Raw genomic sequence first — 26,302 nt, forward strand, 5'->3', positions numbered from 1 at the left:
TGGAAGACTGTGGGGCCTAATGTAAAAAGAAGGGAGCTTTTTTTACTTTATATGCTTTCGAACTGTTTGAATCTTTTTTTTTTTTTACAATGAACACATACAATTTATAATAAAACTCATCTAAAAGAAAAATGTCCAATTTGTATTTTTGAAACACTCGGGCAGAAATTTAAATTGCAATCTCAAATATATTAATGGTTGATATTATTTAAAGTTTGCACTTCCCATTTATTTTTTTACTAAAATATGAAAATGGAAAATGAAATAGACTAGGGTATAGGAAAATGAAACTTAGATCTGTCTCCACCAACATTGAAAAAATACTATTATATTTAGAAGAGAAAAATTTTCCAAAAGCTCAAATCACAAACATCTATCTGTTTGCTGGTATCTGTTAAATATTATCAGTGATCTTTATTATCACTGAACATATAATCAAATTTAGGATTTTGAGATTTTTCACAAGTGAGAACTACTATATATTTTTTGTAACCAGATACATGACAGATACAAAAACAAAATCTAGATGCTCATTCTAATAACAATCTAGAGAATCCTTCGAGTTAAAACATAATCTCAATAGGGAGATAATAAGGAATATCAGAGAATGTTATTATAGGTGGATTGGCCATAAACTTATAAAATGTAATTTTTAGCCCTCAGTTACTGTTTTTTTTTGTTGTTTGTTTTTTTGGAGACAGGGTCTTACTGTGCCACCCAGGCAGGAGTGCAGTGGCACAATTTTGGCTTACTGCAGCCTCCAGCTTGGCGCAATTAATCTTTCTGTTTTGCCTCCCAAACAGCTAGGATTACAGACGCCAACACACTCAGCTAATTTTTAAATTTTTTTGGAGAGACAGGGTCTTGCTATGCTGCCCAGACTGATCTTCAACTCCTGGCCTCAAATGATCCTCATGTCTCAGCCTCCCAAAGTGTTGAGATTACAGATGAAAGTCATCATGCCTGGTACCCAGTTACTTTTTTACCGTTGATATACTTAATGACACTAATTTAAAAAGGTATGGTTCTTGAATGATGGTGCATATACCAGAAGGTCAATAATAATTCTTTAAAACTGATACACAAAAGCTGAATATATTTATCATGTATGTTTTGAAATACATATACATTGTGGAATGGCTCAATTGAGCTAATTAACATATGCAACCGTATACATTCTTTTTTGGCAAAACATGAAATCTACTCTTAGAGAGTTTCAGAATCCAATATATTGTTATTAATTATAGTCAGCATGCTTTACAATAAATTTCTTGAATTTATTCCCGCTATCTAACTGAAATTTTGTATCCTTTGACCAACATCTCCCTAAACCCCGACCCCTGCCCCCAGTCCCTGGTAACTACTATTCTACTTTGATTCTGAATTCAACTTTTTTTGATTCCATATATGAGTAAAATCATACAATATTTGTCTTTCTGTGCCAGGTTTATTTCATTTAACGATGTCCTCCAGTTTCCCATATGTAGTCCCAAATTTCAGAATTTTCTTCTTTTTAAGGCTAAATAGTATTCCATCAATATTACTTTTAATAGACTTAAATTATATTCATTCTGGAACTAGTAACAGTGCACTCTGATGATGGTTCACTATAAGACAGTGTATTGGAAATCTGTAAATTATGCAACTGTTTCTTATGATATGCATCATTTTCCTGGTTGGCATGTTCATCCAGTGATTTTCTGATGCAGTTCTTTAATTCTTCAATTCCTTCTCCAGAAAGTGCAGATATGGGGATAATATGCTGGAACTCCACAGTCCTCTCTGGAATCATGTTTTTTTCAAATAAATGCAGAAAATCTGAAACAAAGAACACAAAGGTAAACTGATTTCTACTGTCTTTGAAAGTAAGTCACAACTGTGGTAGAGTTTTGATTTGTGAATCAGGGAACCAAAAATGGAGCATTTGTAATTCCTTTTATCCCTTCTCTAACAAGCTCTTAGAACCTTTGGATTTTACTGCTGACAGTGGTAAGATTTTTGGCAGATGACAAGTACATGGTAAGTAAATATTTGTCAGATGAATATATTTTAAACCAAACTAAGTATAAGTAGAAGACACATCACAGAAATGATTTATTTAAAGAAGTAATACATTTGCTTTGGAGTAGGGTTCAATAAGGTAAGTCAACATAGATTCTTTGAGATAAACTTTATGTAAAAATAACATCATTTATAATTTAGGATATTCCAGTTGGCCTTAGTATACAGAAGACCTTGACTTCCCAAAAGTATAGGTTTATCATCAGGATCCATACTGAAATCAAAGAAGCAGGAGGGAGAGTTCAAGGGAAGATCATTTCAGAGGAGTCTAATCTATCGCCCCACAGCAGCTAACAGCTATTATACTACTTTTACTCTTCCCTGACATCATGGCAATGGGAAAGGGGAGAGGATACTGACTGGATGGATTAAATGATATGAACTAGAAAGGCTGGACTGAAAGAGAAGCAACAAAACAACATGAAGCTTGCTTTTGTGAGGCCCCAAGAAAGTCCAGAGAGGCTAACTCAGGAATTCTCACTAATGGGCCTATATTATGTTACATGATGGTCCAGAACAGTTATCAATTCTTGAGTTACCCTCCCTTCTAGTACTTCTTTTGAACATTTCCTTCTCTGCAAGACCAACTAGCAAACAAAACTAACGACCTTATAAAGCAAATGACATTAAAGAAGGAAGACTACTTAATAATATCAGAAAATATATTCCAAGAGTAAAATATTAGATAGAGGATAATGCAACATGTAAACTACACAGGGAAAAGATTCCTGGGAGGAAAGAAAGGACCTTCTGATTTTGTCTGCTAGTCCTAATGCATTATGATCTATCTTTCCCAATTGTTATCAAGGATAAAAACATGAAGAAATCAGTACTATTGAAAAGCCTGGTGGCCACTTACCACACACCCTACATTTCCTCGTCTGTGCATGAGGCTCTCCGCCAGACTGAAAAATGAAAGCATTACTCCATAGGATAGGCTGTGCCATATTCAAAACTGTAGCGAATTCCTTTACACAAAGTGATCCATAAAGGAAATTTCAGATAAATAAATCCTTTGGAGTAATAGCATCTATTTTTTTGTGTCACACATACATAGGAAAAACAGTTATTTTTAGAAGACTAATGCTCTTCAGAGACCTATAGAGTTGGTGTTGTAAAGAAACATACCACTTTAGAACTGTTAGTTCTGTATTAATTTTATGGAATATAATACTAGGGGAATGAAGAGGTTGTGAAGTGTATTAATGAAAGCAAAAAGACTTCACAGGTAGATACTTTTTCCTTCATTCATCCAAGCCTCATACAGTCTTAATGGACCCAACTTAAGATTTATTTCTTCGTGAAGTCTGACCTTTTCAATTCAAATTCATCTTTCTTTTGTCTCCCTTAACTTACTCTCCGTATCTCATATTCTGTAATTTAATTATTATGTCACAGTGTTATTTAAATGTTTTATGTGCTCTATGTTCTTTCTTCAAACATGACCAACCATGATTTTGAAGAGTAGAAACTGTCAGTCTTCTTTTCCACTGATTATAGCAGTTGGCATTCTCTGCACATAGAAAGTATTCATTAAATTAGCATTAAATGGGTTTACCTTTAGGATTCTTGAGTTGGTTCATCAATTCATGAAATTTATCTTGGGCATTTGGCAAGTCCATTTTATTGACTGCCAGGAGTGCAGGTTTTGTCTGAAGTTCCTCTTTGTACAACTCCAACTCCTTTGAATCAAAAGAGAAAAACCAAATAATTTTATAGAAGTACCTACATAAATCATCTATTTGGTAATTTATTTAATGGTCTGGGTAACCTAAAGCCCATTCATGTAAGTGAAATGCAAGAAATCCCAACGATCACAAAACTAACAGAGGAAAGTCAGAAAAAATGCTTCTCAAGTCAAGTATTAGTATATTTTAACTCACATGACATCCCAAAGACAACTGTAATTTTGTGTCTAGAGCCAAATACAGGTATTGGATTTCACAAAGATAAAATTCAGATGTCAGTAATGATAATTTAATGTTATACCTGTAGTATTCTCAGAAAAAGTAATGTATTTAGGAGTAAATCTTTGTGACCTTGGACTAGATAATAGTTTCATAAATATGACATCAAAGCACAAACAAAAGAACAGACAAGTGGCAGAAGATTTGCTGGAGGCTCCCAGAAGTCGGAGGTACAGTGAGCTACGATGGTACCATTGCACCCCAGCCTGGGTAAAAGAGTGAGACATCAATTCTATTAGAACAAAAATAAAAGATAAATGGAACTTCATCAAAATTAAAACTTTTGGGTTGTTTTCTTGCTGTTTGGATTTCTTATATATTTTGAATATTAATTCCTTATCAGATTTATAAATATTTTTTCCTCCTATGTCATAGGCTGTCTCTTCATCCTGTTGAGTGTTCCCTTCACTGTGCAGAAGCTTGTTAGTTTACTGCAATCTCATTTTTCTGTTTTTGCTTTTGTTTTTGTTGCCTATGCTTTACACATCATATCCAAAAACTTATCACCTGGACCACTGTCAAGAATAGTTTACGTTATGTTTCTTACTAGTAATTTTACAGTTTTAAGTCTTATTTTTAAGGCTTTAATCTGTTTTGAGTTGACTTCTATATATGAGATGGAATAAGGATCAAATTTCATTCTTTTCCATGTGGATATCTAGTTTTCCCAACATGATTTACCATTCCCTAGTCTGTGTTCTTGGCAACTTTTGTCAAAGATCAGTTGACCATAAATACATAGAATTATTTTGGGGCTCTCTATTCTGTCGCATTGGTCTATATGCCTGCTTTTAAATCAGTACCATGCTGCCTTGATTCCTATAGCTTTGGAGTAGATCTTGAAATCAGGTAGTATGAAGTTTCCAGCTTTGTTCTTTTTGCTCAAGATTGTTTGGCTATTCAGAAGCTTTTTGTTTCCATAAAATTTAATTGTTTTTTCTATTTCACGAAGCCTGACCTTTCAGTTCAGTGAAAAATGCCACTGAAATTCTGATAGGAATTGTGCTAAATCTGCAGATCACTTTGGGTAGTATGGAACTGATTTTAAAAATTGGCCAAAGGATCAGAATAGACATTTTTCAAAAGAAGACACACAGGCTGGGCATGGTGGCTCACACCTGTAATCCTAACACTTTGGAAGTCCGAGGTAGAAAGATTGTTTGTCCAAGGAGTTCAAGACCAGACTGGGCAACATAACAAGATCCTGCCTCTACAAAATAAAAAATAAAAAATTAGCCGGGCATGGTGGCACATGCCTATAGTCCCAACTACTCAGGAGAATGAGGCAGGAGGAGGGCTTTAGTCCAGGAGGTCCAGGCTGCAGTACACTCCAGCCTAGGCAACAGAGTAGAACCTTCTCTCTCTCTCTCTCTCTCTCACACACACACACACACACAAATAAAAAAAAATATATACAAATGACCAACAGATAAATGAAAAAAATGCTCAGTATCACTAATATAGCACCTCATATCTGGTAGGATAGTTATTATCAAAATACAAAAGATAACAAGTGTTGTTGAGAATATGAAGAAAAAGAAATTCGAATACTGTTGGTGGGAATAAAAATTAGTACAGCCATTAAAGAAAACAGTATGAAGATTCCTAGAACAATTAAAAATAGAATTATCATAAGATCCAGCAATCCTACTTCTGGGGTTTATATCCAAAGGAAATGATATCAGTATGTCAAAAAGATAATTGCACTTTCATTTTCACTGAAGCATTATTCACAATAACCAAGATATAGACTAGTCAAGTGTTTATTTGATGGATGAATGGATTAAAAAAAAGTAATATACACATATACGCACGCAATGGAATTCTATTAAAGCTTTTAAAACAGAAAATCCTGTCATTTATGACAACGCAGATGAGCCTGGAGAACATTATGCTAAGTGAAATAAGCCCCGCAAAGAAAGACAAATATTCCGTTATCTCACTTATATGTAGAATCTAAAATAGCTGAACTTGGCTGGGCACAGTGGTTCACACCTGTAATCCCAGCACCTTGGGAGGTGGAGCCAAGAGGACTGCCTGAGCCCATGGGTTTGAGACCAGACTGAGCAACACAGTGAGACCTCATCTCTACAATAAATCAAAAAATTAGCTGGGCATGGTAATGCATGCCTATAATTCCAGCTACCTGGAAGACTGAGGTGAAAAGATCACCTGAGCCCAGTAGGTCAAGGTTGCGGTGGTCATAAGCAGTGTGCCACTGCACTCCAGCCTGGGTGACAATTTGATACTCTGATTCAAAAAATAAATAAATAAGAAATAATAAAATAAAATAGTTGAACTCACAGAAGTAGAGAGCAGAGTGGTGGTTGCCAACGGACTGGTAGGGAGGATGGGGGTGTTGGCCACAGGGAGCAAAGTTTTGGTTAGAATGAATAAGTTCTGGAGAGCTACTGTATAACACGGTGGCTATAGTTAATAATAATGTATTATATACATGAAAATTGCAATGAGAGTAGGTCTCAAATGTTCTGATCTCAAAAAACAATACATGAGACAGTGATATATTAATTAGTTTAATGTAATCATTTTACAATATGTGTGTGTGTATATATATGAATACATCACTTGTACAATTTAAATTATACAATTTTTATCAGTTATACTTTAATAATAAAACTGGGACAATAAACAAACAAACAAGTTTTGTGCTTCAAAGGATACACAAAATATATACAGAAAGTAAAAGACAACTCACAGAAGCAAAGAAAATATTCCAAATCATGTATTTCATATTAAACTTATAATTAAAGAAAAAGTTACCTAAGTTAAAAAATGGACACAGAGGCTGGGTGCAGTGGCTCACGCCTGTAATCCAAGCAATTTGGGAGGCAGAGGCAGGAAAACTGCTTAAGCCCAGGAGTTCAGAACAGTCTAGGCAACGTAGCCAAAACCTTGTCTCTACAAAAAGTTGGGCATGGTGGTATGTGCCTGTGAGTATCAACTACTTGGAAGACTGAGGCAGGAGGAATGCCTGAGCCCAGGTCAAGATTGCGGTGAGTCGTGATCATGCCACAGCACACCATTCAGTAACAGTGAGACCACTCAAAAAAAAGGGGACAAAGAATTTGAATAGACATTTCTCCAGATATACAAATAGCTAATAAGTACGTGAAAAGTTACTTAGCATCATTAATTGTGAAAAAAATGCAAATAAGAACCACTGCATTCCTACTAGGATGACTAAAATAAAAATGACAGACCATAACAAGTGTTGGCATTCATGTGGAAAAACTGGAACCCTCATACATTGCTGGTAGAATTGCAAAATGGCGCAATGGTGCTGCCAATTTGTAAGTTTGACAATTCCTCTAAATGTTAAACAAAGAGTTGCCATATGATCCAGCAATTCCACATCTAAGTGTGTGTGTATATATTTATATCTCCAAGAGAAATGAAAATAGATACCTACACAAAAACCTGTACATATATGTTCACAGTGTCATTGGTCATTATAGACAAAAAGTGGCAAATGAAATAGGATCTGTAAAGTCCTAGAAGTAAGCAACATCATGTTGTACTAGAGAGAAATCATTTGGTTGAAATGTAGCAGTGAAGGAAGGTTAGGGAGAGGGTCTGCTAGGCAGGAGCCCCGACTTCCAGACTTCATAAACCATATTCAGGTTAGACTTTAACCTAACAGCAGTGGGAGACCAAAGTATTTTAAGTAGGGAACAAATATCAGCTTGGTTTTTTTTACAAAGATCACTCTAGTTGCCATATTAAAAAATTGGACCGAAGAGAAGCAAGACTAGAAGCAGGGAGATCAGAAAGGGCCTAATTTAATACTCAAGTGAGAGGGGTTGATGATTATAACTGTGTGGAAGAAGACAAGTGGATGGGTTTTAGAGAGAACTAGGAAATAAAACTGGCAGGGCTTGATGTAGATGGTGAAATGAAAGAATCAAGAACACCATGCAGGTCCTGGTTTACATATTTAGTAAAGTTCTAAGGGTGGCTGAGGAGTTTTTTTAAAAAAGAGAAAGTTCAGCTTTATACATATTATGTTTGAGTGCCTAATGGAATGTCCAGCAGACATCTGGTCTAAAGCACAACCAAAAGACCTGGATATCAGATACAGTCTTCAGTACAGTAACTGTAACTAAAGTAACAGAAGTGGACAAGATTTCACAATGGGTTAGGACAGAACTCTGGATAATGTTACTTAAAGAAAAGAGCCTAAAAAGCAGACTGAGAAATAGACTAAGAAAGAAAATCGGATTATGGGTCATGAAGAATAAGAATGTTTCCAGAAGAATCAGATGTGTCAAAGCTGAAGCAAGATGAAGTCTGATGAGTACATAATGGGGATTTGAAGCCTCAGAGTGGTTTTTACACTGCAATAGTTTAAGAAGTAGATGAATACTGAGAAACTGGAGACAGCAAGTTTAATTATTTAATTGATATAAAGCTTTAAAAAGGTGGAGTATACATTTATTTTAATTATGGTATTTCATAGAGAACTACATGCCCATATATTAGACCAGATGCAGAATGCAATAAAACAGGACACCTACTTTTGTAAGCAGTATTATTGTTTCAAAAGCAGTTCTGTATCGAGTTTGAGAAGAAAGCTGAAATCCAGAAATATCAACCTAAAAAGAAGAGAGGGAAGGAGTCAGCCTTTAACATTAAGAATAGCCATACACGTCTATGTTTTAAAACATTTTACTCTTACAAGCTAAAATAACTTCTCAATCTGTACTCCACTTGTAACTTAGTAATTCAAAATAAGAAGTAGAAATTGCAGTATCAAAATAACAAAATATTCTCATAAAATGAGTCATTAATAAAATGAAAAACTAGTACAGATAAGACAATTTATACCAATTTAAACATTCTCATATATAACTCTAGCACCATCAATGAAGTATGAAAGAGATACTATACAATAAAGTAATATGTTAGAAATCTTAAATTAAATTTTGACAAATATGGCAAGACTTACATCTGATACAGTAAACAATGCCATGTCTATCCCTATACAGACCTAATGGAGTAACATACACTACTACTTTAAATCTTATTTATAAAAAATTTATTTAAAAAGTAAAATTCACTAGTTTTTACATTCATTTGAATATCACATTGGTATGCATATGACTTACAACAAAAAGTAGTTGTCTAGTTCTTTCTATATGCTTGAGGAATTTGTGGCCCATTCCTTTGTTCATATGTGCTCCTTCTATTAAACCTGGAAGATCAGCTACTGATATCTAATATCAAAATTAAATGGTTTGGTGAAAAAGAAAATATATGAAAACCACAAGTTCAATTACATCCAAAATTTTCATATTTCAAATAAAAACAGTTCCTTTATGGTTATCACATTTTTGAAAAGCCAAGATATCTTTACAGCAAAATTAAAATATGGTATTTTCAAGAATTAAAATATTTTTGTTACCTGATATAAAAGTCCCATTTTTACTTATTAATCTAAACAATGTAGGAATCTTAGGGAAGAATTTAACATTTATTAATCACATAAATTTATAATTCCTTAAATGGTATTGTTTAGTATTAACTTTTCAAAGAATTTCAAATTTTTTTTTTTTGACTCGAAGTGCCACTGGAACCTAGGCTAGAGTGCAGTCACACTCACAGCTATTGCAGTCTCAACCTGCTGGCCTCAGGTGACACTTCCGCCTCAGCCTCCTGAGTAGCTGGGTCTACAGGCATGCGCTACCACACCCAGCTAGTTTTTTAAAAATTTCTTGTAGAGATGAGATCTCGCCACATTGCCCAGGCTGGTCTCGAATTCCTGGGCTCAAGTAATCCTCTTGCCTCGGCCTCCCCACATGCTGGGATTATAGGTGTGAGCCACTGCACCTGGCTAGAATTTCAACATTTACAATCTGAATTCATAAAAGTTTACAAAGATATTAATTCAGCAGCATTTACTAAATATAGCTCTGTAGTTTTAGGTTCAATTTGTAATTGTTTCTTTGGCACCACTGTTGCTTTTCTGTTTGTATTATACCAGCAGGATTATCGACCATCCTTATAAAGTAAAAGGACAAAGTGTTCCTATACTCCTTTTGGAGGGGGTAAGAATTATTAACTATCATTCAACACTTGTGCTTTTCAAAGTCCACTGTGCATCACAATCACCCAGAGAACTCAGGGCCTACCTCCAAGGGATTTGGTTTTAAATCTCTGGGGCCCAAGCATCATTGCTGTTCTTAAGCCATCCAGATAATTCTGAAATGTAATAAAGGATGAGAAACTGCTCTACACCTACTGCCCAGTGTGAATAAAGAATTCAGAGTCTTAAAGGAAGTTATGGCTATGACAAGTAGTATGCACAACAGAAGTCTCATGACCTGAAATCTCCCATGGGGGTTCTCTACCGATTTCCCTTAGAAGTTAGGTATAAACAACATTGTCTTTCCCTCTAAATATTGTTCTGTATATTCATTTTATACTGTATTTATAATTTTACTATTTCATGTTCTATATTATAATTGAAGTTTTAAATGTTTTACTATATCATTGTAAGTAAATATGAAGTTTTTGTTTTTTGAATTATGTCACAGAATTATATGAACCTACCATGACACATCGTTATCAACCAAAGTCCATACTTTACATTAAGGTTCATTCTTGGTATTGTGCTTCCATAGGTTTCAACAAATGTATAATGCATCTACCATTACAGCATCATTCAGAATAGTATACTATACAGTACTTTACAGCATGCCCTCAACATTCTCTTTGTTCTGCTTATTCTTCCCTTCTTCTGCCCTAACCCTGACAATCACTAACCTTTTTGCCATCTCCAAAGGTTTGCCTTTTCCAGAATGTCATGTAATTGGAATCTTACAGTATGTAGCCTTTTCAGAATGGCTTCTTTCATTGAGGGTTCCTCCATGTCTTTTCCTGGCTTGATAGGCCAGTTCTTTTTAGAGCCAAACAAGGGTCTGCTGCCTAATGGACCACAGTTTATTTATCCATTTGTCTACTGAAGGAGAGTTTTGTTGTTTCCAAGTTTTGGTAATTATGAATAAAGCTGCTAAAAGCATCCATGTACAGGTTTTTGTGTGAACATAGTTTTCAACTCATTTAGGTAAATGCTAAGAATCACAACTGCCAGACTGTATATGACATATTTTAATGTGTTGTTACTTTCCTTCATTTCAGTTTTACAGAAGATCTACAGTTCTTCCTTATCAAGGAAAAAAAATTTAATAGTTAGATAAGACCAAATTCTCATTAAAACCTTTTTAAAAAGAAAGTTAGAATAAAATCATTTCCATGAACTTTAGAAAGTGTTTTTAGAAACTGAAGATCAATAATCCAAAATGCTGGCAAAAGAAAAACTTGCAATGAGAAGGAATAGAGATTAAGGATATAAAGACATCACAGTGTTGTAGCAACAAACTGGACCTAATTTTTATACAATATTTTGCTATTATAGTGCACAGCAGAATTAATCTGACCACAATTTAACTTATCATAAAAAAAAAACTTTGTTACTCTTTTCCTCCTAACACCACAGAAACAGACAAATATTATGAAGTTCAAGTACCAAAACCAAATACTTTCACTTCTAATCATGTTTTGCTTTAAAAATACCCACCTGTTTGAAATCTTTGTACATGATCTTTCCAAGTTCAGGCTTTAGTGTTGTAACTAAAAGAAAAAACAATAATAAGCCAGGCTTGGTGGCTCAGCCTGTAATCCCACGCCTTTGGGAGGCTGAGGTGAATGGATTGCCTGAGCCCGTGGGTTTGAGACCTGCCTGGGCAGCGAGACCTCATCTTTACAATAAATCAAAAAATCAGCTGGGCGTGGTAGCGCATGCCTGTAATTCAGGCTACTTGGAAGGCTGAGGCGGAAGGATCGCCGGAGCCCAGCAGGTCGAGGCTGCGGGAGCAGCCATTGCACTCCAGTCTGGGTGACAGAGTGAGACTCCAACTCAAAAAAAAAAAAAAAGAAAAAAGAAAAAACAATAATAAATTAAGGTTAGAATAAAGGCTGGTACTCTTAAAACTGTCTTGGCATTATACATAGAATAAGCAACATTTCTTTTCTGAGGACAGTTTAATTCAGATTTTGTTCTAATTTGCTAAAATGGAAACTATAATTATCTTTGTTATTTAAAATGTACTTGCAAAAGGACAAATACAGATTTTTAAAATCTGCATAGGCCTAATCTAATTACTGAGTCTTAAAAGTTCCACTGATCATTTTATGTCCCACACCAATCCATTTTCTATATTATGTCAGAGCGATCTCTTTGAAGAACAAATCTAGTCATTTTATACACTGATTAAAGGTTTCAAATTGCTCTTAAGATATAAAGATCAAATACAGCCCACATGGTCTACGTGATATAGTTCCGACCTAAATCTTCAGTCTCATCTCAATTCCTCTTTTATGCTCTCTGGACACACAAATCTACTCTCTGCCACCACTAGGCCTTGGTGTATATGCTATTTCCTCTGATTTAAAGATCCTTAACCTCCACTCCCTTTCACTAATTAATCCATACTTATTCTTCATATCTCAGTCCAAGTCATAGAACCCCTTTATACATATTCTCTTATGTTTATTAGTGATAGATATATGCCTTCCCCCATTAGTCTGTAAGTTCAAAAGAAGTCAAAACAGGAGCTATTTCTGCTTACCAGTCTTTGTAACCCCAGAACTCTATGGAGTTTCTAGAAATAAATATTTGCTGAATTCATCTCAGCCTTCCTAGTATTTATCACAGTGTTTGATACAGGGTAGATAGCTCATAAAATCCTAACTAAACCAAGTAAATGATTATGCAACAGAGAAATAAATGTAATAAAGTGTCTAACACATATAAGAACCTATACTGAGCCAGGAACGGTGGCTCATGCCTGTAATCCCAGCACTTTGGGAGGCAGAGGTGAGAGGACTGCCTGAATCCAGGGGTTTGAGACCAGCCCAGGCAACTTGGTGAGACCTCGTCTCTACAATAAATCAAAAAAATTAGCTGAGCATGGTGCCTGTGGTTCCAGCTACATAGAAGGTTAAGGGGAAAGGGTCACCTGAGCCTAGCAGGTTGAGGCTGCAGTGGCTGTGAGCATGGATGGCAGAGTAAGATTCATACTCAAAAAAAAAAAAAAAGGAAACTACTGAAGGGAATAGAAGTTTCAAAGATGGACGGAAAATGCATGTATTTTATCTGCCAAAAGTTTTAAAATTAAGGCTATCCTCAGAGTTGTATATTCATACTCAGAGAAATAGTCCTCTTTAAAGTTTACCTCCACCCACTAAAATACACAATCAAATTATACTTACATGCATAATCTGCAACTGCAGGTTTTGCATGAGAAATACGACTTAGTAAAGAGGATTTTCCAGCATTTGGGAACCTGAAATGAGAAAATAAAATTACACATTTCAACAATATTATTATTAATACTTGCTTATCTCTGAATTCCTAAGGATTTAAGTAGACTTCTTGAATATTTCTGGGGTTAAAAAGTAGAATATAAATAAATTCAAGTAATCTTGAAAAACTTGTGAGTGAAATATATTTATGAAAAAGGCAAAGATAAATTCAAGCAGGACAATGAAGATGCTTCAAGATTAAGGAGGTAAAATAATTGTTATTCTAATTATGGTAAAATACACACACACACACACACACACACACACGGAAATCATAAAAAAAAAAAAAAAAAACTAATAAAACAAACCAAAAATAACTACAACCTATTATCTCTAGCCAAACACTGATAAGATATTACTTATACTGTTTTGTGAATTGTTTTTTTAAAAAAAATATTATGACCATTTTCAAACATATACAAAAAATAGAGAGGAGTAATAAATTTCATTTCATTTAGCTATCACCTAGCTAAATTTCATTTAGCTATCACCTAGCTCCAACAAACACTATTATACTGGCAATACACTTTTTAAAAATGTGAATTATTTTAATAAGGACCCAAATAATGGTCTAGGCATTACAATGGCTGATTTGTCTCTTAAATCTCTTTTCAGTTTCTTGTTCCGCATTAGCAATTTCATTTGTAAAGAAACTGGGTCATCAGGCCTATAGTGTTTCTTTTCCACAGTCTTGATTTTTTTCCCCTGGCATCTACAGGGTATCATTTAGCATGCTCTTTTGCTCTGGATTTTCTATAAAAAATTGGCAGTAGTAATAAAATGTCATTCACGTTCAGGTTTGATTTTTTTTGGCAAGACTACTTTCCAGTTGGAACAGATGAACACTTTCAAATGTGAAAACCTTTCAATGGTGAAGTGTAATTTACTTAACTAACTTCCTATTGATAGAATTAAGGTTGTTTCCAACTTTTTTGTTATTATAAATAACACTGCAAAAAATTTGTGTACAGCTTTGTAGCCAGGTGTGGCAGTGCACGCCCGTAGTCCTGGCTATTTGGGAGTCTGAGGTGGAAAGATTACCTAAGCCCAGGAGGTCGAGGCTGCAGTAAATGGGGATCAGGTCACTGCACTCCAACTTGGGCAACAGCGTGAGGCCCTAACTCAAAAAAATTTTTTTTGAGAATGCTCTTCTTTCAAAAAAATCTGCCAAACTTTCATTTGGAATACTGGTGTAATATTTTGCAAATAACTAATTTGTAATTCTACAGAAATGTACAAGCTCTATGAAGCTCTTTTCCTCTTTATTTTTTTTTTTTTTTTGGAGTCAGGGTCTCACTCTGTCATTCTCTGAGCATTCATAAATGCAAGGACTGTGCTCTGCACTTATAGCAGAACATAAATCAATGTTGGTGAGACCCAGTGGCTGTCAGGCAGGGTAAGAAGTGAGGAATTCAGACTTAAGAGTCTAGTAAAGAGGTAACAAGGCTGGAGAGGAAAATGAAAAGGACTTAGAAGCTCTGAGAGAGCAAGGAACAGAGTTAGAGATTTACAACACAGTAGCAATAAGGCAGTAGTCCCTGCCTTTCCATAAGCCTTCCATCTGCACAACAGTGTAATAAGGCAGTTGTCTGTCCTTCCTTTTATCTTCCATCTGCACAACTGTGTAATATAAGGCAGGTGTCCTTGCCTTTCCATAAGCCTTCCATCTGCTCAACTGTGTAAAGTTGTCCCTGTCCTTCCATAAGCCTTCTACGTACACACTGTGTAATAAAGTAGTTGTCCCTGTCCTTCCCTTAAGCTTTCCTTTTGCACAACTGTGTAATGTAAGGCAGTTGTCTTGGTCTTTCCTTAAGCCTTCCACCTGCACAACTGCTAACACTGTGGAAGGGCCAGGGAAGGGAGGGACAGGAGAGGAAAATGCAAATTGAAGCTTTCCCTTCCCTTATCTGCTTTGAATCTTGCTATCTATCCCCCTCCAGTGGGCAGCAGCACTGCAAATCTCACAGATAAGCAGCACTGTTTAATGAAAGAATGAAGGCTGGTGGGAGAAGACAGTCCTATGAGGTCTCCAGTACTGAGAATAGACAGATCCTAGCAGAGGCTTGAAGGATACAGAAACAGTACAATTCAATAGTAAAACGCAATTCAAAAATATAGCATAAGATTCAGTTTGCTATCCAACAGCGCATAACTTTAAATACTGTGATAGTCTGTACAAGTCTTTAGCCTTTGGATTAATAATACCTTAATGCCTCCATTAAGATCTGTAAGAGTATTTAACCATTTCTGTAAATAACATTGTTTGGATTTCTAATTTTATTCCTTACTATCTGGTAACATTATTTAAGCTTCTTCTCATATTACATTTGGTTTTTCTTTATTCATTCTCTAACATTCCCACTGACCTATTCAATTGCTCTAGTCTTCCTGTACAAAGGAATAGTAACTATGAAACTCTATGTTGACAATTTGAAAATAATAGTATTTAGCAGTATATTCTCTTTTTTTCTTTTTTTTTTTTGAGTTGGAGTCTCACTCTGTCGCCCAGATTGGAGTGCAGTGGCCGCTCCCGGCCACCACAGCCTCGATCTGCTGGGCTCTGATGATCCTTCCGCCTCAGCCTTCCAAGTAGCTGGAACTACAGGCGTGCGCTACCATGCCCGGCTCATTTTTTGATTTATTGTAGAGATGAGGTCTCGCCAAAGTGCATACACAATCCACAAATTCCATAAGCTAGAAATAATTCTGGCCCCAAAGTACTATTTTCACTTATTTCTTATTCTTAAACTATCTTTCTGAGAGTAAAATAATAAAAATATGAATAATACTTACCCTACTAGGCTGACATCAGCTATAAGTTTGAGATCAAGGTGAATTATTCGTTTCTGGCCTTTCAATGGTAAGAAATTTGTAAGTAATTTACCACCAAGACCTCCTTCAGCTACCAAAATTTTATCTTCCTCTTTATTGAGCTCTCCTTAAAAAGAGGAAAAGAAATATAGCAAAGATTAATAAGTGAAATCAGCCGGACTCGGTGGCTCAGCCTGTAATCCCGCGCCTTTGGGAGGCTGAGGTGAGTGGACTGCCTGAGCCTGCGGGTTCGAGACCCGCCAGGGCAGGCGAGACCTCATCTCTACAATAAATCAAAAAATTAGCCGGGCATGGTAGCGCCTGTAATTCCGGCTACTCGGAAGGCTGAGGCGGAAGGATTGCCGGAGCCCAGCAGGTCGAGGCTGTGGTGGCCGGGAGCGGCCACTGCACTCCAATCTGGGCGACAAAGTGAGACTCCGACTCAAAAAAAAAAAAAAAAAAGTGAAATCACTAATATGTTATTATTCTTTCAGAAGTACACGCCAGAAAGTTCCATTTTACAAATCTATAGAGCGAAACAATAGGATTAAATTTCTATTTAAAGTCTGACCCTAGAAAAACAATTTTGTAAGCAGTTGAAAAGATATTAAGTTACATGTTTTAAAACCAAGAAATCACTCTTATATCTTCAAAATAATCTTAAATCTAACAGTCAATTTTGAACAACTTTTATATAAGTTTAAAATGCTCTTCTGTAAGTTAGCAGCTGACATTATTAAAGTTAAAAAAATTATTCGGCTGGGAGTGGTGGCTCATGCCTGTAATCCCAGCACTTTGGGAGGTGGAGATGAGATGACTACCTGAACTCAGGAGTTCGAGAGCAGCCTAGGCAACTTAGTGAGACCTTATCTCTACAACAAATAAAAAAATTAGCCAGGCATCATGGTGCATGCCTATGGTTCCAGCTACTTGGAAGGCTGAGGCGGAAGGATCACCTGCCCAGCTGGTTGAGGCTGCATGGCCGTGAGCATGCCACTGTACTCTAGCCTGGATGACAGAGTGGGACTCTGACTAAAAAGAAAAAAAAATTATTCTGAAATTCAAGAGAAGTTATTCCCCCAAACCTCCAAACAATATTAGAAAATGTGTACTTTTTTTTTTAGTTGGAGTCTCACTCTGTCACCCAGGCTGGAGTGCAGTGGCAAGCTCACGGCTACCCCAGCATCAACCTGCTGGGCTCTGGCGATCCTTCACCTAAGACTTCCAAGTAGCCAGAACTACAGGTGCATGCTACTACGTCTGACTAATTTTTTATTTTCACTGTAGAGGCGAGGTCTCGCCAAGTTACCCAGGCTGGTCTTGAACCCATGGGCTCAGGCAATCCACCTGCCTTGGCCTCCCAAAGTGCTGGGATTACTGGCTGAGCCACCAAAACTGGTCAATGTGCACATTTTAATTACTTTAGAAGCTACAGTATACTCACCTATAATTTTGCCATTTTCATCAGTTATTGAAATTCCTACAGGTACAGGAATTTCACAGTCTTTTCCTTTGGAGCCTTTCAGTGCACTAACCCTACAAAAAAAAAGCTAAATTAAAATAAGGAAAACTCCTAAATTAAAGTTTATACTTCAAGAAAATATGATTTATAAAGAGAAGTAGCAATCAATTCTATTGGCTAATGTTAAATGGCCAAACACATGATTATTATTATTATTATTTTGAATCAGAGTCTCACTCTGTCGTCCAGGTACCGCAGCCTCGACGTGCTGGGTTCATGTGATCCTTGTGCCTCAGTCTTCCAAATAGCTGGAACTATAGGCATGTACCACCACATTCGGCTAATTTTTCTTGATTTACTGTAGAGACAAGGTCTTGCCCAGGCTGGTCTCAAACCCCTGGGTTCAGACAATCCTCTCACCTCTGCCTTCCAAAGTGCTGGGATTACAGGCATGAGTCACTGTGCCTGGCCAAAACACAGTATTTTTTTTAAAATTTAAGTTACCAAGCTAACTATCCATTAACTAAAAGATTACACACTTGAAATGAAGAGATGACTGCTACGATACAAATAATATAGAAAAAAAATTTTTTTTAATCCACTGAATAACAAACTTTAAAAAAAATTAATCTCAAATGAGTACTTAAATTATAAGAGGCAAGTTTGGCTACTCTCAAACTGCTCATGAAAGAATAAGTTGGTTTGACCATGAAATGGTACAAATGGAAAAACAAAACCAACTCCACAGCTGTGCAAAATACTACATGTGTTCTGTATTATAAAAATGGAGAAAGGAAAAAAAAAGAATAAGTTAGTGCAAACTTCAAACTCAGTAATTCTACCTCTGGGAATTTACTAAAAAAAAAAAACTGAACAGCCATGTTAAATATTATCTACACAAGAATGTTGCACTGTGGCTATAATAGCAAAAAAAAAAAAAAAAAAATTCAATAATAACCTAAATAGACAAATGACAAAATAAATGATCACTTATTTATTTGAGGTGGAGTCTCACTCTGTCACCGAGGCTGGAGGGCAGTGGCACACCTCTCAGCCACTGCAGCCTCAACCTGCTGGGCTCTGGCAATCCTTCCACCTCAGCCCCAGTAACTGGAACTACAGGTGCACGCTACCACACCCAGCTAAGTTTTGATTTATCGTAGAGATGAGGTCTCACCAAGTTGCCCAGACTGGTCTCAAACCCACGGGCTCAGGCAATCCACTCGCCTTGGCCTCCCAAAGTGCTGGGGTTACAGGCTGTGCCACCAAGCCTGGCGAATGATCATGTCTAATACTACAATATTATGCAGCTCTAATGAATAATTTTGACATGAAAAAAGATTAGGTAAAAGTAGGTGGTTATAAAATATTGTGCTCTCATTTTTGTATCCCAAAACGTTATCCATATAATTATATTTGTGTAAATACATAGAAAATTTTTTTTAAAAAAAATCTACTGAGTAACAAAGTTTTTTAAACAAAGAAAAAGTTAATAGTGGTTATCTCTGGGTAGAAGAATTATGGGTGACTGACTTAATGGTGGTGGGGTGGAGTATCATGGTTGAGATTAATAAGTTTGCCTAAAGGTTATCAAAGATAACACTGGAACAGTGGGAATTTAGATCATTTTCTGTTTCTACAGAAGAAGTACAAAAAGAACACAGATAGATACTGGAAGAAGAAAAAGTCTAAAAACTCTAAAGTGTTCTTTAAAATCAATCTTTAATGAGTTCTGACATTTTAGATTTTTGCTCGGTTACAGATACAGGAAACAATTTACTTTAAATTACCAATTAGGCTTTTGTTTTTTTTTTTCCAGGAGGGTTTGATTTTGTAGAATTTAAGTTATTCAGTAAGTACTTACCGACTGTTTGCTCCTACTCCAGCCACAAACCGTTTCTGAGGATATTTGTCTTTAAGTTGTTTTAACGTCATTTTTTTATGGGCTACAACCCAGACGTCGCCACCTTTCCCACCTTCTCCACCTAATCGAGGATAACCCATTCCACCACTTCCTCCTCTGGTGAAGAGTCTTAGATTGTCGATGAAATTTCCATACTTGAGAGAGAGAGAGAGAACATTTGTATACCAAAGGTGTTATCAACTCAGAAGTCATTCTAGTTTTGTTCTGCTAAAATTTCTTTAGGGGAAAAAAAAAAATCAATAATGGCTTTCTGTATGCCAATTCTATAACATTTTCTTAGCTAACCTTCAGAGTGACCTCCCTTTCCTATTTTATTATCTCTCTTAATTCTTTTTTTTTTTTTTGAGTTGTAGTCTCATTCTGTTGCCTATTTTGGGGTGCAGTGGCACACTCAACCTGCTGGGCTCAGGTGATACTTCCACCTCAGCCTTCCAAGTAGCTGGAACCATGCCCAGTTAATTTTTTGATTTATTGTAGAGACAGTCTCGCCAAGTTGCCCAGGTTAGCTTCAAACCCCTGGGCTCAGACAGTTCTCTCACCTCTGCCTCCCAAAGTGCTGGGATTATAGGCATGACCACCACACCCAGCTCTTAGATCCCTGTTTTAATTTTATCAATTACTGTCCCATTTATCTATCCTTAGGGGCTCTGACCTTGGTTTTCTTTTCATTTTAGATTATCTCCTCTGGGTGATCTCTGCTTGTACCAATAGCTTAGCTAGGTGAGTAATTTTCTGTGTTGAATCTATTGGACATCTCCACCAGGATTTAAGATTTTAGTAGTTTAAAACATCTGAGAGAAGAATCTGTATTTAATTCATATTTGAAACTCCTATAATTTGTAACTTGTTCTTAGATAACAGCTGAATAAACAAGTCACCTATAAAACAAATACTGACATAACAAAACCAAACTTCTCCCTAGACAAAATCTGTTCTTCCAGTGTTCTCCCAAACAATGGAACCATGGTTTATCTATACATTGAGACTGCACAATAGATCTGCTTCTTTTCCGAAGGCACTGCTATCTCTTCTTTCCAGTGCCACTGTCCTAGTATCCTGACCAAAACTTTAGCTTCTAAATGGTCTTTCAGTGAATAGTCATGTCTTCATGAATGCATCCTCCAACTTGTCTGAGATATTTTTCTGAAATAGATCTGATATCATGTACTTCCATAAACTATACAAACATCTATTATAAAAAGTTAAAATTTATCAAAGCAGGCACACAAACACAGACCATATATGGTGCCATTCATAGTCAAAAGAAATGTAAACAGATGTTAAGATGCAGTATTGGATCATAACTGCATAAAATTAACTGCAGAACATACTGTCTAACTGTAATAATTTTGCAGCCACCTCCTGTTGCTACTGTGGTGAGCTCAAGTGTTGTAAACATCCACTTAAAATGCCTGCTATGTTGATCTCCACATAAGCAGTTAGTTCCTCCAGCAAATTTCATACTGCAATAAAAAGTGATCTCTTGCAGTGCTCTTACATTTTTTCGTGATTAGCGCTATACAGCAAATCTTGAACAACAACATGGAACCCACACAAAATTCCACTAGTGATGCTGGAGGTGTTCCCAAGAGCAAAGCTATGATATTACAAGAAGTTGAATTGCTTGATATACATCATAGATTAGTTTCTGCAGTTACAGTTGCCCGATATTTCAAGATAAATGAATCCAGCACAAGGAACATTTAAACAAAAGAAAGAAAGGAACAGAAATTCACAAAGCCGTTGCTGTAGTTATGCCAGCAGGCATGAAAATCTTGCACTTTTTGTGAAATACGTCTTTATCTTATATTGAAAATGCAGCTTTTATGTGGGTGCAGGATTGCTATTATTTTTTTTTTAAAAAAAGCAAATCTATAAACGCTAGTATGGCTTCTGAAAAAGCAGTCATTATATGACAACTTAAGCAAAAGGAAGGTAAAGGAGAATTTAGCACTGGAGAATTTAATGCCAGCAAAGGATGGTTTAATAATTTTAGAAAGAGGTTTGGCTTAAAAAACATCAAGATCAGCTAAACATGATGGCTCACACCTGTAATCCCAGCACTTTGGGAAGCAAAGATAGGATCACTTAAGGCCAGGAATTTGAAGTTGCAGTGAGCTATTAATAGCAAGGAAGAAAAAGAAGGAAAAGAAGAAAGAGAAAAAAAGAGTAAAGATAACAGGAGAAGCAGCTTCCACCTGCCAAGAGACAGAAGATGAGTTCTCAAAATTTATTAAGAAAATTGTAGATGGGCTCAGTGGCTCACCCTGTAATCTCAGCACTTTGGGAGAGTGGATTGCTTGAGTTTGCAAGTTCGTGACCAGCCCTGTCAAGTTGGTGGAACCTCGTCTCTACAATAAACCAAAAATTAGCCAGATGTAGTAGCGTGCACCTCTAGTTCTAGCTACTTGGAAGGCTGAAGCAGGATTGCTGGAGTCCAGTGGGTCGTCGCTGGGGTGGCCATGAGCATGCCACTGCACTCCAGCCTGGGCAACAGAGTGAGATTCCAACTCAAAAAAAAAAAGAAAATCATAGAGGAGAAAAATATTTTCCTGAAGAGGTTTTTAATGCAGACAAAAAATGTATTAAATTCCACAAAAGACATTTATTAGTAAGGAAGAGAAGTGAGTACCAGGATTTAAGGCTTGAAGGGATAGGCTAAATCTAGTGTTCTGTGAAAATGCAGTTGAGTTTATGATCAGGACTTCCCTTAACTATAGAGCTGCTAACCGCCTGAGCCTTGAAAGGAAAAGATAAATACCAACTGCCAGTCTTTTGGTTGTAAAACAAGAAGGCCTAGACAAGAAATAAAGTCATTTTTCTGGATTGGTTCCATTGATGCTTTGTCCCTGAAGTCAGGAAGTACCTGGACAATAAGGGACTGCCTTGTAAAGTTCTTCTGCTATTGGACAATGCCCCTGGTCACCCACAACCCTATAAGTTCAACACCAAAGGCATAAATGATCTACTTGTCCCCAAATACAATCTCCCTAAATTAGCCTCTAGATCAGAGGATTTTACAGACCTCTGAGGTGCAATACACACAGTACTCTACAGAAAGGACTGCCAACACTATGGAAGAAAACTGACAGAACATCACGAAAGTCTGGAAGGATTACACCATCAAAGATGTCACTGTTATAGAAAAACCCATGAAAACCATCAAACCCCAAACACCAAATACCTGATGCAAAAAACTGTTCAGTTGTTGTGCATAACTTCACAGGATTTACAACAGAGCCAACCCAGGAAATCACAAAAGAGTTTGGTGATATGACAAAAAAGGTGGGTGGGGCAGGCGTGAGATTTTTCAAGACATCGATCTTGGAGAAATTCAAGAACTAACAGACACCACATCAGAGGAATTAACAGAAGATTATTTGAAGATGAGTGCTTCTGAACTAGTGCCAGATGATGAAGATGTGTGAAAAGGGTTTACAGGCAATCATTGATTAAGTTTTCATGGCTTAAGGTTTCTGGTGGGTGGGGGACGCCTCCCACATCTGACTTTGTGTATAAAAGACCCGTTGTAATTCCCAATAACACATTATCTTCTGCACTAGACTGGAGTCCAGGCTCTTTCTTTCTCGCTCTCTCTCTTTCCTCTTCCCCCCCAATCGCCAACGCCGTCTCCACCTTTGGGTACCTTGAACCCGGCTGGAGCTGGTCTCCAGCACCCACCATCCCTAATCACTTGATCTCACCCTGAGCAATTTTTTTGTTTCCCCAGATGAAAAAAGTCCTCAAAGGGGAAACAAAAGCAGCAGAAGCACTAAAAGGCATCAAAATTGACAAGTTCAAAAACTGTTTTGAGCCGTGGAACAGGTGTCTCCATAGATGTACTGCAACAAACAGAGTATTTTGAAGGTGACTTAAGTTTAAACAAGAATAAAGATACAACTTTTTATAAATAAATTCCAGTTTTGGGGGATCTCCCTCTCATAGAAACATTTTTAGCAAAATGAAAAAGCAAAACCATTAGACAGAAATTATGATGTACTTTCATAAAAAGTTACCCAGACTTTGCCTGCCTCCTTTTCCAACTCTTCTGCCACCCCCGAGACAGGAAGACCAAGCCATTCTCTTCCTCAGCCTACTCGAGGTTAGGGCTAGGAAGATGAAGACCTTTATGATAATCCACTTCCATTTAATGAATAGTAACATATTTTCCCCTCCTTATGATTTGCTGAGTAACATTTTCTTTTTTCTAGTTTATTGAAAGAATACAGTATATAACACATATAACATACAAAAGACGTGTTTAGGGTAGGGCACTGAGACTCATGCCTATAATCCCAGCACTTTGGGAGGCTGAGGCAGGAGGATGGCTTGAGACCAAGAGGTGGAAGTCAGCATGGGCAACATCATGAGACCTTGTCTCTACAAAAAATAAAAAAATTAGCTGGTCATGGTGGTGGTGCACACTTGTAGTCCTAGCTTCTTGGAAGGCTGAGGTAGGAGGATCACTTGAGTCCAGGAGGTCAAGGCTGCAGTGAGCTAAGATAGCCCCACTGCATTCTAGTTCATGTGACAGAATGAGACTCTGTCTCAAAAAAGAAAACGTGTTTAATCAACTGTTTATCTTATTGGTAAGGTTTCTGTTTAACAGTAGGCAAACAACTAGCAGTTTGTTTAAGTTTCTGAGGAGTCAAAAGTTAAATGTAGATTTTCAATGTTTCGGGTTGGGTGAGGAGTTGGGTCAGCACCTCTAACCCTCTCACTATTCAAAGGTTATCTGTATATTCAAAGCCTTTAACTTATCCTTCCAATATCTTTTTTTGTTTTTAATTGAAACAGGGCCTTAGTCAAAAAGACTGGAGTGCACTGGTGCCATCATAGCTCACTGTAGCCTTGAATTCCTGGGCTCAAGTGATCCTCCCACCATGGCCTCCTGAGTAGAGGGTATAGTTATGCACCACCATGCCCTTCTAATTTTTATTAGAGAAGGGTTCTCCCACACTATGTTACAGGCTGGTCTCAAACTCCTGGCCTTAACCTCCGGAGTAGCTGGAACTACAGGCACAAGCCGCCATGCCTACCTCCTTTCAATATCATTTCCATTTGTTCACCCCTTCCTATCTCCACTTCCTCTTTGCTCTATACTACATGATGCACTGCCATGGCTACATGCAACTATGCACTTGTCCTTTACATAGAATGTCATATTTTTCTATTATAATAAACTCACCTGAGAGTCACATTTTCTAATGTCTTGATATTTCCAATCAATTTTTACACTGACTTTGCTAGCTCTCTCAGCAATCTAATTATATCTTTATTATTATATATTTTAAAATCTTATACAGCATTTAGTATTTACCTATATTTTCTTCACTTAATCAAGAACTTATTTCTGGGAAAGAACCTGTGTGTTAACCTCCCAGAGACTATCAAAATACCTTACAATATGCCCAAAGGAACACAAGTCATTATACAAAAAAGACACATGCACTGGCATGTTCATCGCAGCAGAATTCATAATTGCAAAGATGTGGAATCAACCTAAATACCCATCATTATCAGTGGATAATGAAAATGTGGTATATATACACTATGGAATACTACTCAGCCATCAAAAGAAAGAACACCGTTTGCAGCAACTTGGATGGCATTTGAGAACATTACCCTAAGTGAACTAATTCAGGTACAGAAAACCAAACACCGCATGTGGGAGCTAAGGATCTGCAAAGGTATAGAGGATGATATGGTATAATGGGCATGGGAGACTCACAACGGGGAGAGAGAAGAGGTGGAAGGATGAAAAAGTCACCCATAGGGTACAATGTGTACAGGTGGAAGTGGAGAGTATACTTAGAGCCCAGACTTCTTCGCCACTATACAGTACAACCATGTAAGAAAAAATTATTTGTAACCCCTAAAGCTACTGGAATAAAAACAAAAAATAAAAATACTTTACAGGGCAATTTCTTAAATTCATGATCTCACATCTCTAGTTCTGACACATGGCAACTGTTATCAAAAACACTTGGGAATGTTTTAAAGTTGAAACACTGACCATTCTGATATACTCTTGAAGAGGGTCTTTAAAGTTCTGTTCAACACGTCACACTTTTTTATTACTGTAGATTCGTCAAATTCAGAAGTTTAGGAGCCTCACTTAGAAGGAATTTTTCACTCTGGTCTTAAGTAAAAATATGGCCAAAGCATGATGCTGGCAAGATGCAAAAAACATTAGTAAGGACCCTATAAGCGTTTTTACAAAATTTAAACAGCTGTAAATTTTTACGGAGACGCTTCTCACACCGACACTGCACAAAAACCACAATTTCTGCAAGGCGGCAGGTCAATTACACATTTTTGTTTCCTATAAAAAATCGTTAAAGATGCTAAGAGTATCCTCGAGAAAAAAAAATGTGTAAGAACAGACTACGGATATTACTTAAATGAAGTAAACACCACTACAATATTTGAGCCACGGCAGGCAGGTACCTCAGCTCCTCATCCTGCGTGCACACAAATCCCCTAAACCGTCCCGACCACGCTGGGTAGACGCGCCCTTCCCACCCCTACGGGCAAGGCCGGACTCCGCGGCGGGCGGAGAGGACTAGGTGAGACCGAGGAGAGAGGCCTCCAGAGAGAAACGCTGGGCAGGGCGGGGCGAGGGAGCCTCAACTGGAGCGGAGGACACCAGGCACGGACCTTTCTGAAGGACGCGCAACCGCAGCGAACCAT

At 37.0% G+C, this 26,302-nt stretch overlaps 1 protein-coding gene across 1 annotated transcript; it reads right to left on the reverse strand.

Moving 5' to 3' along the window:
* Positions 1-1,429: 1,429 nt before the first annotated feature.
* On the reverse strand, positions 1,430-26,302 carry GTPBP10 (GTP binding protein 10). Its single transcript, XM_008063381.2, has 10 exons — positions 26,270-26,302; positions 19,550-19,743; positions 17,668-17,759; positions 16,206-16,350; positions 13,320-13,393; positions 11,626-11,678; positions 9,155-9,262; positions 8,564-8,641; positions 3,620-3,743; positions 1,430-1,818 (listed from the first exon to the last, which is right to left on the reverse strand). Exons 1-10 carry the CDS (start codon positions 26,300-26,302, stop codon positions 1,556-1,558), a joined length of 1,164 nt encoding a protein of 387 aa, XP_008061572.1. The 3' UTR covers positions 1,430-1,555.

The sequence above is a fragment of the Carlito syrichta genome, unplaced genomic scaffold, assembly GCF_000164805.1.
Source record: "Carlito syrichta isolate Samal-C Ts95f unplaced genomic scaffold, Tarsius_syrichta-2.0.1 Scaffold306787, whole genome shotgun sequence".
Lineage (NCBI taxonomy): Eukaryota > Metazoa > Chordata > Mammalia > Primates > Tarsiidae > Carlito > Carlito syrichta.

Coding starts and splice junctions, on each gene's coding strand:
- GTPBP10 (XM_008063381.2), bottom strand. CDS start 26,302: ATGGTTCGCTGCGGTTGCGCGTCCTTCAGAAAG. Junction 17,760..19,549: donor GGAGTAGGAGCAAACAGTCG/GTAAGTACTTAC, acceptor TTTTTTTTGTAG/GGTTAGTGCACTGAAAGGCT. Junction 11,679..13,319: donor TGCAGTTGCAGATTATGCAT/GTAAGTATAATT, acceptor TTTTTCTTTTAG/TTACAACACTAAAGCCTGAA.